Below are 15,666 nucleotides of genomic sequence, written 5' to 3' on the forward strand. Positions count from 1 at the left end.
TAACCACACGAGGTGAGAAGAAGACCCAGACAATCAGACAATCACTGGTACATCTGAGTATCTGTTCTGAGGAAACATTCATATACAAGCCAGGACAACTAAGAAGAAGGACATTGTGTCCTCTTGTGGACAATCAGAGCCTTACACCCACAGGACAATCAGAGCCTTACAAGTGAGCTGAGCGAAGACCCAGGCAAAACCTCCTTTCCAAGAGGGCTTGGGTCAAAAGAGCTAGACGACGAACAAAGACATCCACACATAAATACATTCATGATTTCTTACTCTAAACAGGCGGTGGTTCGTGAGCAAAATATTATGATTACTTTGAGGGTAGTTTCCAAATGTATCAACGATAAGTGTCTCTTTCTCTTTGTCTCTCTCTCTCCCTCACTCTCTCTACCCCTCCCTCTTTTGGTAACCAAGCAGTCATGTTGTTGTTAGTCCGCTCGGGACTTTTTCTCATGTATTAAGAGTGTATGTTATTCTGTGTTATTAATTAGTTAGCTAGTAAATAAATAATTAAACCAATTGGTGTAGTGCTGAATCATAAGTAAAGCTGGGGTTCGGGCAGATCCAAGAGGTCTACGACCATTCAGAATGAGACTGATAAAAATGATTAATACGTTGACTGTTTTATACATATTGATAGGTAAAGACCTTTAGAGTTTCATTCGGGAGATGGTAACTCTATAAACAACTTATTCCGTGGTGCCCCAAATCCTAATGAGTTCATTGTTACATGATTCATTTAATTGAGTAACAATTAAACATAGTTAGTTGATTCGATAAATAACAGTCATCATATTAATGAAAGTCCCGTCTCAACAATATAAAAAGGGAAAGGCTAAGTGACGACAATCCACTGATGAATAACTGTAATTTATGCTGATCTCTCATAGACAGCTGCCCTACTATACTCATTAACTGTATGTGACTGTAACACTAGGGGGCATCATTGCACACACACAATTTATTAACAGAATTCTAAGAAACTGGCCACCCAGCTACATCTCAGATTGATCCTCCCCACACATCACGTAGTTTCTGTAGCTCATTCTATTACATCCTTATGAGCCAGACAGCTTGGCAGAGCACCTGGAGTTTGGCTCACTGAGACTAACCTTAGAGTAACTTGAGACTAACCTGATACCAACATTTCCTTCTAATAAAACCCCTCAGAGATACAATAGGTGTGAAAATAATGTCCACTGTCAAATAACAAATAATAACAATAAATAATTTTCCATACTGTGCTCTAAGCAAAGGACATTGCTGTATTAACCTTACGAGCCCTTTCCAAACGTTCATGAAAGCTTGGCATTTTTACGAGAAGTCTGAGGGCTATATTTGTCTGAGACTAAATGTCTGGGGGCCCCTCTATATTTAAAGAAATTACAAAACAAAGCCAAATAAAGGCTTCACTTTCAGCGTTGCCATCTGAAATTTTCTGAATCCTCCATCTTTAATGGGTACATACAGTAACATAGATCTGTCTTGGTCCTATGATATTGGTGTTTGGGTTAATGTTTCCCTGTGAAACCATTGAGGGCCCCAGGCCATGGCCCACAGTGTACGTGGGAGAAAGACAACATTCCATCGTGTTTCCTGCCATTAATCCAGAGCAGGTTCCTGGGAACCTGCCTGTCACTCACATCACAGAGATTTACTGGGTCTTAGGCTGGATCTGAAAAGCTTCCGCCTTGTTCTCATGTCTCACCTGCAGCCTTTGTCTGTAACGTTACGCACTGGGATGACACAATTATCTTTGTCTTCTTCTATTTGGCAGAATAAAACTCATTTTCCGCCATCTGTTGCCCATCAACCCTTTGTTGTGATTAGATCACATAGATCTATTGCATCTAACAGTGTGTAGTTTATAAAACAGGTACACCAACTTCATGCTTTGCACATCCTACAAAATGGATCAAATGGATGCGTGTACATTTCACATGACAATCCAACCCCAAAATGCAGCGTAGATTTTATTACCTACTTTATAGTTATTGTCTACCATTCCAGACATATTGTAATCTCCTTTCCTTCACACCTCCGTCTTTGACTCATTGGAGAGTTCACGTTTGTGAGTTGCGTTAGGTGCAAGCTTCAACATGTCCCCAATAGTAAGGGATCTACCGCACACAGATATCTCAGATATGTACTGACAAGACCTGCTACTGTGCACTAGAAAAGCCTTGATTGCCTCCAGCACTCTGCTCCACATAAAAATGCACTAACAAGATTTGTATTAATATAATTTTACATTAGCCATATATCCACAGAAATGTGATGTTCAACCATTTAAAAAGGGTATGTGGAGAAAAGAGAGGTATGTGGCTGAGAGAAGAGCAGATCATCACTATTGTGCCATGCAGAATATTGTCTAGTCTACAAACTGGAGCAATCTTGGTAGTCCCAATGAAGAGCTGTTGAATTTACAGTATACGATGCCCAGCTGCTGGCGTTCACACTGCAATACCATTCCTCTTCCATCTACTTAGTCTGTTACTCCAACTAGAGACAATGCATATACAGAACACTTGTGCTCCAGTAATAAAGTATGTTATGTGAGTGTGTCTCAGTTTGAAAACCACCAGCTGCCCATAAAGACTCCAGGCTACAGTATGTTATGTGAGTGTGTCTCAGTTTGAAAACCACCAGCTGCCCATAAAGACTCCAGGCTACAGTATGTTATGTGAGTGTGTCTCAGTTTGAAAACCACCAGCTGCCCATAAAGACTCCAGGCTACAGTATGTTATGTGAGTGTGTCTCAGTTTGAAAACCACCAGCTGCCCATAAAGACTCCAGGCTACAGTATGTTATGTGAGTGTGTCTCAGTTTGAAAACCACCAGCTGCCCATAAAGACTCCAGGCTACAGTATGTTATGTGAGTGTGTCTCAGTTTGAAAACCACCAGCTGCCCATAAAGACTCCAGGCTACAGTATGTTATGTGAGTGTGTCTCAGTTTGAAAACCACCAGCTGCCCATAAAGACTCCAGGCTACAGTATGTTATGTGAGTGTGTCAGTTTGAAAACCACCAGCTGCCCATAAAGACTCCAGGCTACAGTATGTCTCCATCATCCAGGGGGAAACAATGGGGGAAACAGAGCAGTTGTTGGGAGGAAATGAGTGTTCTGGCTGTGGGAGAATTGAATTAGCCAGATCACGTAGATGGGGAGATGTGCATTAGGAGCAGGGTAAACATGGCCCTACTTGAGAGGATTGAGCCCATTAAAAGTAATGACTGTGGCTGGCCAGAGCCGAGCCATACTCGCTGCCTGGCTAGCTGTCCCCATGCCAGCAGCATGACGCATGATGACAGATGTATAGCAGTTGTACACTAGGTGGACTCAAACAAACGCATTCAACAAGTAAGATGTGAGATTGCGTCGCAGATATTGATTAAAGACCATTGCGTCAATACACTCTTAGAAAGAAAGGTGCTATCTAGAACCTAAAAGGGTTCTTCGGCTGTCCCCATAGGAGAACCCGTTGAAGAACCCTTATTGGTTCCAGGTAAAACCCTTTTGGGATCCATGTAGTGGACAACTGCTATACATCTGTCATCATGCGTCATGCGTCATGCTGCTGGCGTGGGGACAGCCAGCCAGGCAGCGAGTATGGCTCGGCTCTGGCCAGAACCCTTTGGGTTCTACTTGGAACCCAAAAAGGTTCTACCTGGAACCAAAAAGGGTTCTCCTGTGGGGACAGCCAAATAACCCCTTTGGAACCCTTTTGGAACCCTTTTTTCTAAAAGTGTACCAAGGAATCAGGGAAGTCAACTTCTCAGCATATCCAAATTCAATGACTCAAAATGTGTAAATCATTTCATAGAGCATAGTAACTCATAAACAGCCCTATCTGTACAACAAAAATAATAACAAATGCCATTTAGCAGATGATTTTATCCAAAGCAATTTACAGTATGGGTGGTCCCGAGAATCAAACCCACTACCCCAGCTTTACAAGCACCATGCTCTAGCAACTGAGATACAAAGGATCACAACTCATTCTGCTGCTCCATCATCCATGAAAATAAACATTGACACCCATGTTAGTGATTTACAAAGACAGGCAAGACATATCTAAAGTTTACTGTAGACTGTTGGCGATGGGAGGGTCGAGGAGGACAGTAGACAATCATACAGCACATAGCTGTAGGGAGATCATGCAGTTTAGTAGGTGCTGTTTTGATAGCATTGAATCATAGAATGAGTGCTTCTGCTTCTCCCCTCTTTACAGAACAGTACAGTAGACCACCCTGAAAGGCAGGAGGCCAGGTGGTATGGTGATAAGAGATGAAGCCAAGCCAGATACAAACACCTTCATGGAGAAGCACATTGCCTCAGCATGTTATAGGGAAATATACAGAGAGAGCGTTTGAAAATAAGAGATTATACTGTAGATATGGAAAATATAGCACCTTAAAAAGTGTGCTCACCAAGCTCAGACACACAGTACTCACTGGTACACAGGCGCGCACACACACACACACACACACACTAACTCCCAGTCCGGAGAGGCGGTGGCAGCTCCTCCCAAAACAGGGAGAGTGAGAGAGAGAGAAGCGCACTCTGCCGAGGCAGCCTGACTGCTGTCACATGTGTCTGCTCTCACTTCCTCTGTACTCAGGCTTCACAGGAGACAGACACAACCCTACACTCTCTCACCCCATCTGGACCTGCAGGACCCCTATGGAACCTGGCCTCTCAATCTCTACACCTCTTTTCTGATTAAGATAATCTACAAGAATCCGATTCCAAATACAAAGCCTTCAGAGGGAAACTCAAGGGAGTAGGGATGAAAATACTTGGAATGAAACAATGAAAGTTGTCTCACATGCTGTACGAAGTGAAAGAAGATCCTTCCTGGGGAAAAATGCTGTGTTTGAAAGGCACTCTAGAGGGCTCCTCTAATCTCAAGGCCTGTTCCTGGCTAAGGAACGAGGAGATCCTTGTGCTCTGTGGGATGAGAGTTCAACTGTGGGGCATTAGCTGATCCTTCATCATCTCCCCCTCGTCCTCCTCCTGCTCTCCCTTTCACCAGCGACACACTATGTGGATGTTATCTTTAGTCATATGGATTCTCAATGTCACCAATCTCACTCATGGATATGACTATGAGGAGTACCCAGGTGAGGAGGACACAAAGGTGAGTCACTAACTAACAACACGCTGCTGCTTCTGGTTTATGTGTCATACTGTATGGTACAGATAAGAATTGACCAGATTATGCTTTTCTGATTAACCTTTATTATGCTCAGAACAGCAATAAATAGGCATGTGAAAGTAATAGACAACAGTTTGATGACTAAATTAGTTGTCTCAATCATTCAATAACGAGAAAAGACAGGTGGTTTCCCACCCTTGTTACTCAGGTGTTAGTGCTTTCACTACAGTTGGTGTGTCTTTATTTGGCAATAAAACATCCTCCTCTGCTTGTGGCTACATTGTGCATCATTAAAGGTGAATGACTTAATCATGTTGTACCTGTCTATTTCCACTGTTGAGGCGGCTAGTTGGCCATGCCTTTAGACAGACGTCTGCATTTGAAAAGGTTGAATGGAGAGAGGGACTGTCAATTTGGACAATAGAGACAAGTGAGGTTGAATAGCAAAAGTGACTATTGAGTTGGCTCCGTTGTTTAAATTGTGATGTAAACTGACAATAGATTGCGTGTGATGATAAACACTCACACTGAGCACTATTAGCGATACACTGTTTATCTATTGGTCAGCCATGACCTCATGTTGCCAAGGGGATGACCTCATGTTGTGTGATCTGAACAGGAGCTTACTGTCAGCCACAAGGGGTGACATTTGCAAGTCCAGTGGAACCGACATCACACAAACGGGGTTACATAAAAGTCCACATCCAGAATGTGCATACTAAACAACATTACAAGCAGCCACAGTGCCTTCAGAAAGTATTCATGCCCCTTGACGTATTCCACATTTTGTTGTGTTACAGCCTAAATTCAAAATGTATTTTTTTTTTATCTCAACCATCTACACACAGTACCCCATAATGACTAAGTGAAAACATGTTTTTAGATTTTTTTGCAAATGTATTGAAAATGAAATACAGAAATATCTCATTTACATAAGTATTCACACCCCTGAGTCAATACTTAGTAGAAGCACCTTTGGCAGTGATTACAGCTGTGAGTCTTTCTGAGTAAGTCTCTAAGACCTGAACTGTGCAACATTTGCTCATTATTCTTTAAAAAGCTCTGTCAAATTGGTTGATCATCATTGCTAGACAACCATTTTCAGGTCTTGCCATATATTTTCAAGTAGATTTAAGTCAAAACTGTTACTCGGCCACTCAGGAACATTCACTGTCTTTTTGGTAAGGAACTCCAGTGTAGATTTGGTATTTTAGGTTATTGTCCTGCTGAAAGGTGAATTCATCTCCCAGTGCCTGGTTTTCCTCTAGGATTTTGCCTGTGCTTAGTTCCATTTTTTTAATCCTGGAAAGCTCCCCAGTCCTTAACGATTACAAGCATACCCATAACATGATGCAGCCACCACTATGCTTGAAAATGGAGAGCGGTACTCAGTAATGTGTTGTATTGGATTTGCCCCAAACATAACATTGTATTCAGGACAAAAAGTTAATTGCTTTGCCACTTTTTGCAGTATTACTTTAGTGCCTTGTTGCAAACAGGATGCATGTTTTTGGAATATTTGTATTCTGTACAGGCTTCCTTCTTTTTACTCTGTCAATTAGGTAAGTATTGTGGAGTAACTACAATGTTGTTGATCCATCCTCAGTTTTCTCCTATCACAGCCATTCAACTCTTTAACTGTTTTAAAGTCACCATTGGCCTCATGGTGAAATCCCTGAGCGGTTTTCTTCCTCTCCAGCAACTGAGTTAGGAAGGACGCCTGTATCTTTGTAGTGACTGGGTGTATTGATACACCATCCAAAGTGTAATTAATAACTTCACTATGCTCAAAGAGATATTCAATGTCTGCTTTTTTATTTTGACCCATGTACCAATGGGTGCCCTTCTTTGAGAGGCATTGGAAAACCTCCCTGGTCTTTGTGGTTAAATCTGTGTTTGAAATTCACTGCTCGACTAAGGGACAGATAATTGTATGTGTGCAGTACAGATATGAGGTAGTCATTCAAAAATCATGATAAACCCTGTTATTGCACACAGAGTCCATGCAACTTATTATGTGACTTGTTAAGCACATTTTTACTCCTGTATTTATTTAGGCTTGCCATAACAAATGGGTTGAATACTTATTGACTCAAGATATTTCAGCTTTTCGTTTTGTAATGAATTAGTAAAAATTCTGAAAACATAATTCCACTTTGACATTATGGGGTATTGTGGCCAATTCAGGCTGTAACACAACACAATGTGGTACGGGGTTTAAATACTTTCTGAAGGAACTATAAAGTATATTTTTATATATAATATGTCTGATAGTGAACTCAAGGCTTTCATCTGAATACAGAGACCTTTGATTGTAACAGACATAATAACCTTGATCCCTATCTCTAAGAAAGAACTTGGCTGATCTCAATGGAAAAAAATATGATCTTCCGTTGCTTTGTTTTCCCTGGGCTCAGACAGTCAAAGTGCTCCATACTGGCTCAGTTTCCTTGACAGAAGTGCCAGTCTAGCTTAACCAACCTGGGAAGAAATGACAGCATTTGTTTCCATAAGAGATAATGACAAGGTAGCACCCAGGCTGCTTGGTGGGTGTTGATCTCTGAGGCAAACAATGATAATGTTACAGTATTGCCCTTAGGGTTCTTATACTAGTAGTGACAGATTACAACTTAGTTACACACAATTCTGACTTATCAAATGGGCTTTATTAGAAACATTATTAGTTTTTTCTTAATCAAAAGCACGTGTTTCTATAAGCTCTGTTGAGATACCCATCTGTGTCATTTTATATATTAAAGACAAATTATTACAGATTATTTTTTACATAATATATTGCAGTGCATGATCAACGTAAACTGAATTATTTTTAATTGAGTTTTGGTAGATCAAATGTATGAATTCGAAGTTCTCATTGTTCATTTTCCGTTCCTCATCAGGCCCCACTGATTGGGGAGGGCCTCAGTGGTTTGGACACAGTGTCCAATGTGGACGAGCTGGTGGAGCTGCTGTACCCAGAGTACAGTCTGGTGCAGCACTGCCTACGTAGGAAAGCCCCGCGCACCACCTCCCCTCCTCTCCATGCTGAAGACGATATCTGGGCCTGGGGCAAGCCCAGGGAGCTGGCACTGTACAAGTCTGACAGTACCATTGAAGGTAAGGCTCTTCAGTTGATTGGCCCTAATAACAGTAAACACCAATAGAGAGAGAATGTTGTCTTCCTATCTCACAAGCAGGAACTGTTAGCGTGATAGCCCATTTCTCTTCCCCCAAACCCACAGATGGGAGCAGTACAGCTGTGTGTCATTGTTAAAAGGAGAGAGAAAGGCCTGTGCTTATTTTCCTAATAGTTAAAGAGGCCCCTCACTCTTCCCTCCCCACTCATCAGAGACTGAGTGTTCTCTCTCTGCGCTCTCGTTTAAACTAGCAATGTCTGCTTCCTGATCACAGGAGCTCATCACAGAATATATACTACAGGCCCTACTGGAGAGTTGATAAAGGCTAAGTGGACCCTTATAACCTAAAGGACAATGATAGGTGGCCTGGCCTCAGTTCACCCATTTACACAACAGATCTTCAGTTCACCAAACAGATCTCCAGTTTACACAACAGATCTCCAGATGCTATTGAGAGAAAGTGGTAAAAGGGCACATTACACAGCTGTTGATCTTGCTCCATTGCCTTTCATTGACCATCCCCAACCGCTGTGAAATGATGCCAGAAACAATTCAAAGAAAGGAATTCAGATCCAGAGACTAAAAGTTAAGAAAACATGCAGATCCAGTGACTAAAGCTCTTCTAAAGAAAACAGTCATGCTGGACAATCGACCAGTGCCAGTAAGTAGGACATTAGATTGAATTAGAAGACATTACACAATGATCCTTTACAAGAGACATCCCAAGATGAAAGACCTGGCACACTAATGGGCAGACACAGTCAAAGCCACCTATTGTGTCCTTCCGTCAGACAATATAATAGACGTTTATTGGACAGACGCCTAGAAGTCTAAAAGGTCATATCATTAGGGGTTAGCTTTTTTCATTATCCTCTCTCTGAGTACTTGGGAGGTATATAAGCCTGAGACATTGCAGGCTGTTGTCCTTATACAGAAATTGCACTAAAAAGGAAATTATTTGTTGAATTCAACCTTTTAAAAATGGACATTCATCTTATATTTCCTACATAATGTGGCTTAGTGGGCGGCAGTGTGGTTAAGTTATTGGGATGGGCTTTCCAAAAGGACATTTCCCATTACAAATCAAATTGTAGGTGGGGACGCTGTCAATGATGTTGCAACCAATTAGCTCAGCAATATAGCCTAATGCAGCAACATTATTAGCTGGGTGGCTTAAGATGGCAATAACAGAATGTTCCTGATGATTCTATTCCACATTAGTCAGGATATTCTCTATATCTTATTGGTCCTGTGTGGCTCAGTCGGTAGAGCATGGCGCTTGCAACGCCATGGGTTCGTTTCCCACTGGGGCCACCGTACGTAAAATGTATGCACACTTAGCTGTAAGTCGCTTTGGATAAAAGTGTCTGCTAAATGGCATATTTGATTATATTATCCCTGATAACCTGTCTCTGTTAATGTCACTCCATTCATCCCCAGTCATTCTGGAGGAGATCCAGCGTACCATGTGTACTCCTCGGGAGGTATGTCTGGAGGTGTCTAAGGAGTACCCAGAGAGCACCAGTCATTTCTACATGCCTCGCTGTGTGTCTGTGCACCGATGCGGGGGCTGCTGTCCCCACGAGGGACTGTACTGCACCAACACCAGCCACATCTACATCAACAAGACGGTGAGCAGCAGAGGACAAACTAGACATCATTCCCCCCAAAACAATTACACTACTGTGTAACACTTTACATCAAGTTGCTCTTATACCTGCGTTTTAACAATGTAATAAATGTAGTAACAACATTGTATTTACATGTTTCAATAATAAGTAGGTAGACCCCAAATCCGAATGTTAGTCATTGACACAGTGTTGTTTCCCCTGTGGCCTCAGCTGGTGGAGTTGTCTCACCGTGACCGCTCTGTGGTGATGGTGGCGTTCGTCAACCACACGTCCTGTGAGTGTCTGTCCAAGAGGCCCCTGCACTCCGTCATCAGGAGGGCCGCTGCAGCCCACCTCACCGTGTGAGTGAGTAGTGAGGACTAGTCAACTTTAAGACGTAACCTCTGGCGCTTCCGATCGAGACACAATGTGTACACATCCACATTTAATTATTATTAAAGGCCCAGTGCAGTCAAAAATGTGATTTTCCTGTGTTTTATATAGACGGGTTGGACGTCACAAAAATGATGCGTGCGCATCGATGGGGCCGGAAGCTGTGCCAACAACTGTAACCACTCCCAGAAATTGTGCTTTGCTATGAAGTTATTTTTGTTTCTTTTTTACCATTTAAATTGAAAACAATCACAGTAAGGTACTTAATTGTTACCCAGAAATGAATTGATATTGAGATAAAAATGGCTGCATTGGACCTTTAAGCAATACAGTTTTTAATTTGGTTCATGTTGAACAATATAGTCCAATTTTAATGCATTGTAATAATATAGCTGACTGACTAAGCCAAGGATACTAAACCAAACCATTCCATCTGATCCTATTTTATGTGGACCAGGGTGTGACGATGCAAGTGAACGAGCTAGACCATCAGATATTCGGTCACAAGTGCTTTGCGTGTGCATTTGCTTTTGAACTGAGGCCATGGAGAAGAGGCCATGTTTCCCCCTGCTCTCCTCTCCTCCTCTCTCTGTGTCCAGCCTAACTGCTCCAGACTGCTGTGTGTAGGCTGCCTGCCAGCCCAAGGCCAGCAGGGAGGAGGGCCAGGGGATTCAGTTCCTCTCACAGGGAGGGGCCACAGACCGCCCATGGTGTCCAGCCCATTCACAGGAATGCTTTGTGAGAGTAGCCAAGCGGTCCCCCTAAGCCAAGACCTCTGATCTGATCCTGGCCTGTGTGTCCCTCCTTCCCTCTCCAGGTGTTCCCCGCCAGATGTTCCCTGTAGTACAGGACTGGTCTGGGACCCCACCAGCTGCCTGTGTGTTCCCATGGACACAAGCGCCTTCTCAGAGAGAGAGCTAGGTAAGTTCAAATAGCCCGTACCAATACAGCCCCAGTACAGTCGTTTCCGTTTGCCAACACCGGGCGATACTGTCATAGGTCAGAGAGTTGGAAAATTAGGATGATATAATGCATCACCGCATTGAAGTGAAGTGTACTAAACCACATGTCTGTCTAGAGGTCATGAAGTGACACTAACTAGCATCCCTCCTCTCGACCATCTGGTGCAGAGCCCCTGGAGTCAGCCTTGCTGGAGCTGTGTGGCCCCAACAAAGTCCTGGATGAGGACAGCTGTGAGTGTGTGTGTCAGAACGGTCTGACGGAGGCCAGCTGTGGGCCGGGCTGGCGTCTAGACCAGGAGTCCTGTGAGTGTCTCTGTGAGGACCAGCCTTCCCCGGGGACTTGCCCACCCAACCAACGCTGGGACCCAGAGCTGTGTGGCTGTGTGTGCCGGGCAGAGTGCCCCCGTAGCCAGCCTCTCAACCCAGAGACGTGCCTGTGCCAGTGCAGGGAGAGCCCTCATACCTGCCTGCTGCAGGGTAAGAGGTTCAACGCACACAACTGCAGGTAAAAAATAGAATCTAACACAAATAGTACAACAGAAGAGGGTGAAAGTTCAAACACTTCACATTTCATTAGGCCTAATGACAGTCTGAGTCTAGATACTGTATTGGTATTATGAGTAATACGTATTTCAGTGGAATCTGTTAAATGTAATGATTATTATTCAAATATTATTCACACTTCCGTATAATGACAGGACATTAATATGAAGAACTACTCTAGCATGAGAATTCATATCCTGTTTACGTCCCTTACAATTAATCTGGATAAGCGAGGCAAGGCACCTGCCACATTTCTTTGGAATGGAGAAACCAGATATTCCAGAAAGCACAGAATTCCCCTCTCCTGCGAGAGATAAAACATTATTATTTTTAATGTTCTATCCAAACAGCGGAAAGATTTAGAGCATGTTTTATCAATGAGACTATGGGGATTGGTCTGCGATCACACACACAACTAGCTTACACAGTTCGGTCACAAGTGCACGCAGGGTCATGCAAGTGGGTCACAGTTGAGTTGAAGCTACAGTACATTGTGTAAAACCAACTGTTCTGTCGGTTTCTCTTCCCCTCCACCAAGCTGTTACCGGCTGCCCTGCAGAAAGCCACACAAGAACTGTCCAACTGGCTTCTACTACAGCCACTACGTCTGCCAGTGCATACCCAACCACATGAGGTCAGAGGAGTGGAACTGACAAAGCTGGTGTCACTAGCACTGGTGCCAAACTCCAATGTACAGTAACTGTATGGTGGAATAGAGGAGAAATGAAGGCTGACCACAACCATGGTCCACATGGGCCGGAATGGAGAGGAACGTGTGGCAGAGAGGAGACCAAATGGTATTCTATACTGAACAAAAATATAAACACAACATGTAAAGTGTTGGTCCCATGTTTCATGAGCTGAAATAAAAGATCCCAGAAATTTGCCACACGCACAAAAAGCTTCTTTAAAAATATATATACTTTTTTGTTTACATCCCTGTTAATGAGCATTTCTCCTCTGCCAAGATAATCCATTCACCTGACAGGTGTCACATATCAAAAAGCTGATTAAACAGCATGATCATTACACAGGTGCACCTTGTGCTGGAGACAATAATAAGGCCACTCTAAAATGTGCAGTTTTGTCACACAACACAATGCCACAGATGTCTGAAGTTTTGAGGGAGCGTGCAATTGGCGTGCTGACTGCAGGAATGTCCACCAGAGTTGTTGCCAGATAATTGAATGTTAATTTCTCTACCATAAGCTGCCTCCAACGTCATTTTAGAGAATTTGGCAGTACTTCCAACCGGCCTCACAACCGCGGACCACGTGTAACCACGCCAGCCCAGGACCTCCACATCTGGCTTCACCTGCGGGATCGTCTGAGACCAGCCACTTGGACAGCTGATGACACTGAGGAGTATTCTGATTGGTTGGGCCTGGCTCCCTATGACAACCCAGGCCCACCAATGGCTGCCCCCCTGCCCAGTCATGTGAAATCCATAGATTAGGGCCTAATGAATTTATTTCAATTGACTGATTTCCTTATATGAACTATAACTCAGTAAAATCATCCAAATTGTTGCATGTTGCGTTAATATTTTTGTGCAGTATACTTCTACGTCTGTGAGGAGGAGCCATTTAACTGATTCAGCTGTGAGGAGTCATTTAACTCAGGGGTTCCCAAACATTTTTTCACTCAGGCCCCCCCTTCCAGCATTGGGGAACATCCCGCGCCCCACCTGCGCGCTTGCGAAAATGCCACGTCTATCTCTATGGGCACAAGCACTGTTCATGATACAAACTGTTCACACCCCTCTTGTTGGTGGATTGAATTTTGCAGGTTTAAAGCTTATTTTCTTGCAATTCTATACATTTTGCCATGTCTAATGTGTATTCTTGTGATATTTGTGTGACTAAAAAACCTAAATACAAAAACGTTAGCTGACATGGGCTAGTTGATCTGGACCTTTCTGACTAGTTATAAATAGCTCTCTAAGGTATGACTAACATGACAAGAGGAATACTGATGATGCACTACCAAATTTAGAAATGTCACCTTGTGCATTCTACTAGTACAACTTTCAGGAGTAAGTTTAAAGCCAGACTGAGTTCCTTTTTTTTTTTGCGGGGGGACCGCCCCACAGTTTGGGAACCACTGATTTAACTAATTCATCTGTGAGGAGTCATTTAACTAATTCAGCTGTGAGGAGTCATTTAACTAATTCAGCACATGAGATAATACTGAAATGGTCCCAAAAGAGCAAGCAACTTGTAATAGATGACTTGTGTTTTCATGTCATTAAAATAACATGTAATGAACGAACCCAATCCTTTGTAACAATCAGTTTGTTATAAATTATATTGTTTTGATCTGTGAAAAGTGACAAAGCAACTCGCTGTAACTTTTGTATTTATACCAACAATACGTGTGTTTGCATTGTACAGCAAGTATGTAGGCTATATGTATCTCGAAACCAGTTCACATTCACTCTGCAACACAAGTAGAAGCTGGAACATGGAGGCTAGACTGTGGGAATATTTTCATAAATTCTCCTGATAGGCCATGATCAAAAGGCTCTCCATTTTCAGGCCAGGGAACATAAAAATGGAGCACAGTCTCCATTCAATAATGATCAAAATGATGTAGTTGTCTACATACTGCAGTTAATGATCTAAATCATGGACATCGTTGAGATTGACTCAGATACAGTATGTGCTGCATTTATAATGAGTTTTAAAAAATGATTTTATTCCATAAAATGATATCATGTTTGATGATCTGACATTTATATTTATTGCAAGTGACCCTGCACCTCTCTGAGATGACGAAGTCATGATGTAATTGGGAAGAAACGCCCTGACATGAGAAGGAAGAAAACATACTTAAATGTAAGACCCATGCATATACTGTATTGTACAAAAATGTGTGACTTAACTTGTGTGACATACTGTAGTCAGTGGTGACCGTGAATGAAAAATGTGTGTCTACACTACATAGCCAAAAGTATGTGGACACATGATCGTCGTACATCTCATTCCAAAATCATCTGCATTAATATGGAGTTGGTCCCCCCTTTGCTGCTATAACAGCCTCCACTCTTCTGGGAAGGCTTTCCACTAGATGTTGGAACATTGCTGCGGGGACCTGCTTCCATTCAGCCACAAGAGCATTAGTGAGGTCGGGCACTGATGTTAGGCGATTAGGCCTGGCTCGCAGTCGGTGTTCCAATTCATCCCAAAGGTGTTCGATGGGGTTGAGGTCAGGGCTTTGTGCAGGCCAGTCAAGTTCTTCCACACCAATCTCGACAAACCCTCTCTGTATGGACCTCGCTTTGCGCACGGGGGCATTGTCATGCTGAAACAGGAAAGGGCCTTCCCCAAACTGTTGCCACAAAATTGGAAGCACAGAATCGTTAGAATGTAATTGTATGCTGTAGCGTTAAGATTTCCCTTCACTGGAACTAAGGGGCCTAGCCCAAACCATGAAAAACAGCCCCAGACCATCATTCCTCCTCCACCAAACTTTACAGTTGGCACTATGCATTTGGGCAGGTAGCGTTCTCCTGGCATCCGCCAAACCCAGATGGTGAAGCGTGATTCATCACTCCAGAGAACGCGTTTCCACTGCTCCAGAGTCCAATGGCGGCGAGCTTTACACCACTCCAGCTGATGCTTGGAATCGCACATGGTGATCTTAGGCTTGTGTGCGGCTGCTCAGCCATGGGAACCATTTCATGAAACTCCCGACGAACAGTTCTTGTGCTGACTTTGCTTCCAGAGGCAGTTTGGAACTCGGTAATGAGTGTTGCAACCGAGGACAGACGGTTGCTACGCGCTTCAGCACTCGGCATTCCCATTCTGTGAGCTTGTTTGGCCTACCACTTCGCGGCTGAGCCGTTGTTGCTCCT

The 15,666-nt window shown here is 43.2% G+C and overlaps 1 protein-coding gene across 1 annotated transcript; it reads left to right on the forward strand.

The window, feature by feature from the left end:
- Positions 1 to 4,592: 4,592 nt before the first annotated feature.
- LOC121580261 (vascular endothelial growth factor C-like) lies at positions 4,593 to 12,675 on the forward strand. Its single transcript, XM_041895314.1, has 7 exons — positions 4,593 to 5,150; positions 8,066 to 8,282; positions 9,743 to 9,933; positions 10,144 to 10,274; positions 11,123 to 11,226; positions 11,436 to 11,772; positions 12,349 to 12,675. The coding sequence occupies exons 1-7, from the start codon at positions 5,055 to 5,057 to the stop codon at positions 12,461 to 12,463; spliced, it is 1,191 nt and encodes a 396-aa protein (XP_041751248.1). The 5' UTR covers positions 4,593 to 5,054; the 3' UTR covers positions 12,464 to 12,675.
- Positions 12,676 to 15,666: the final 2,991 nt, after the last annotated feature.

This window comes from Coregonus clupeaformis, chromosome 13 (assembly GCF_020615455.1).
Source record: "Coregonus clupeaformis isolate EN_2021a chromosome 13, ASM2061545v1, whole genome shotgun sequence".
In the NCBI taxonomy this organism is placed as follows: domain Eukaryota; kingdom Metazoa; phylum Chordata; class Actinopteri; order Salmoniformes; family Salmonidae; genus Coregonus; species Coregonus clupeaformis.